Source organism: Cibotium barometz, chromosome 3 (genome assembly GCF_041138505.1).
Source record: "Cibotium barometz isolate CiBa-2024 chromosome 3, ASM4113850v1, whole genome shotgun sequence".
Taxonomy (NCBI): Eukaryota; Viridiplantae; Streptophyta; class Polypodiopsida; order Cyatheales; family Cibotiaceae; genus Cibotium; species Cibotium barometz.
In genome coordinates, this window is record NC_141048.1 from 9,198,665 (window position 1) to 9,201,458 (window position 2,794).

The 2,794-nt window shown below is 43.0% G+C and overlaps 1 protein-coding gene across 1 annotated transcript; it reads right to left on the reverse strand.

Moving 5' to 3' along the window:
* Positions 1–792: 792 nt before the first annotated feature.
* LOC147639681 (wound-induced protein 1-like) lies at positions 793–2,338 on the reverse strand. Its single transcript, XM_086822380.1, has 2 exons — positions 2,216–2,338; positions 793–1,589 (listed from the first exon to the last, which is right to left on the reverse strand). Exons 1-2 carry the CDS (start codon positions 2,307–2,309, stop codon positions 1,111–1,113), a joined length of 573 nt encoding a protein of 190 aa, XP_086678506.1. The 5' UTR covers positions 2,310–2,338; the 3' UTR covers positions 793–1,110.
* Between the last annotated feature and the right edge of the window lie 456 nt (positions 2,339–2,794).

Consider the following 2,794-nt stretch of genomic DNA (forward strand, 5'->3'; position numbering starts at 1 on the left):
ACGGGTGAGACTTAATTGCTAACCTTCTCTACTTGTCTACATCTCCTCTCTTCCACCAAAATCTAACCTCACATAGAATTTGTCTCCATGGCAATCTTTAATGGCAATGCCACAACATGGACAGGAAAGTTTGCAACAAAAAACTACCCCTATACCCCCATCTTACCTTTGAGCTCACGGCTCATAGCAGAGGATCTCTAGCTAAAGCAACTTCTTCCCCCACCTTTTGTGAGACAGAAGCATCACAAAAGACCATCTCAATTTGCCTCCATGTAGGCAAAGAGATCTCTTCCTTCACCCCATCAACAAGGAGCACTCCGATGTGACAATGGACCCACATCGAGAAGTTGCACTTATGAGTTACATTTATGGCCTAAGGCAAGACACAACACATGCTTCGGCAAAGCTAGTAGGCCCTTGACTTGCACAATTCCCTAGGACAATAAAACAAGTCCCGAAATCAAAGAGATCTTATCAACCAACACTCAAAAGTTGTCCTATCAACACGCAACTGATAACATTTATGGGACTGCATACAACCTTTCTCATCCACAATTGATTTCGTGATATAGGTCCAAATTCTCATAAAAGCAAGAAATTTATTGACCAAAAGTTTAACCTTTAGTTTTGGGGCAAGAATTCAACAACACACCCAGTCCATTGTATGTACATTCCTTACTCCATAATTCTCACAAGTCCCTGAAGAGGTTTACCCACCACCCCCCCCCCCCCCCCCCCATGCGATCCACCTATAAGACCATGAAACCAAAGTAACACCAAGGGTGTCAATGAAAAACCTCAACCTCAAAGATGATGATTTTTATCCTATTTAAAACACTCAAAAGAGTCCAAGCATCATCATTCGACAAAATCACCCCACCAATAGTCCAGTGAAGGGACAAGACTTCTGTCGTAGAACAAAACCCTTCAAGAGCTTCCTTTGCTGAAATAGATATGCCCTTGCGATGAGGTACAGCTACTAAACCTACATAGACTAACAAAGACAAACTAGCAGTTACCACCACTCAAATTCTGGTCACGGGCCAACTTAAAGCCTACATCTCCACTGCTTATTGACACTCTAAAACAACTTCAAACTGCAAAATCAGTTCAAATTGCTAGAATGAGAGACGGCATAGATTTCCTGATGCCTTTGCCCATATGACTTTGCCACAGAAAATTGTGTGCAGCATTGAGAGCAGAAGGCTCCACAACAGTAAGAGCAGTATTGAAATACTCTCTGAGCTCTGTAATCTTCCCTGACTTCACAGTCCACACATGCACCCAGCACTTGCTGCTGTCAACAGCCTCGCTTTCCCCCTCTACAAAGACCTTGTCACCAATGCCACGGAGGGAGACCGGATTGAACACGTAACTGTCATGCGTCGACACTCCCGTGAGCAATTGCATCAAGTATTGGTCCGATGGAGGACCATAAAACCGCCACTCTAAATCATCCGAGGCTAACAGCCCCTGTACAGCTTCTGCGTCACCGGCGGCTAGTGCCTCATAAAAGGCAAGTACCACTTGCCAGTTCTCTTGCTCCAGTGTATCTGAGGGGTTACCCAGTTCAAGCTTAACAGCAAGATCTGCACATTCAAGCAAAAATCAATACACAAAAATGGCACATAAAGCAGCATTCAATGCCAAACCATCCTAGATTCTAATGCAAGCCTGGTGGCCGTGCTAGCGTCACTTCATGCAGTTATCATCACAAAAACACACTAACATGGAGATGTAGTCACCAGACGGAAATGTAAGGCAGCATGGATACACGACGGCAAGGTAGGAGTTCACACATCAAATTGCCCTTCTAGTAAGACAGAACCATATCCTGTTCGACTTTGTATCTTCACCTCTGAGAAGGCAATGAAAAGAAACCTATTCAAAACAACCTGATGCTTCCTATCTCGAATTAAGAAGAAGCCCATCGATTTAAATAACAACAGAACTGCTCTCCGCAGAACTGGTCTTCTGATGCAAGCATACATGAAAGCATGAAGAAACAAGGGTCAAAAGACCTGGTCTACTACAGAAAAGGGTCATCGACGCTTCTGCTTTTCAAACACACAACAAAGAATAAAAGAAAGGCCATAACTCGCAGAACAGAGAGAAATTTAGACTACTGCTCTACAACTTCTGATGCCAAAAAAAAAAAAGAAAAGAAAAAAAAAGAGAGATAAACAGAGTAACGAAAAAAGCACGATGATCAAACCTGGCGATGACGTAACTGTATATTTGCCAAGGGAAATGTGGGAGATGCGCTGCCTATATATAGGTCGGCAAGCCGGCTGTCGGTCGGCTAACATGTCGACCTTTGGAATCTGGATGTCGACCTTTGGCGGTGGGCGGTATATCCACGAACGCTCTCTCGTTGTACATTAATTAATGCAAATGTTGTGGCATTAATTAAATGAGACCTTGGAAATGAAAGGTTATCAACATTAAGGCCTTCAACAAGTCAACCGCACCTCCTTTCTCTTTTTTTTTTAAAAAAAAATTGGCCAGAAACACTGGTTTATATGCATTCCTCACACACCCAGCTCCGGTTACAAGGATGCGCAACACCGTAGTCAACTATTAAAGCCTCGTCCTAAAAGGAGGGAATCTAACCACTAAAAATCATGTGCCAAATCACAATACCATGTGGGAGACTCATTTTGCCGCTATAATTGGCTCCATGTAATCTCACCTTTATGCGCTATTGTAATTGACTCCATGTAATGTCACCTTTATACACCACAAACTAAGTTATCATATGTGGGTAGATGCTCTCGCCCATCTAAAATTTATT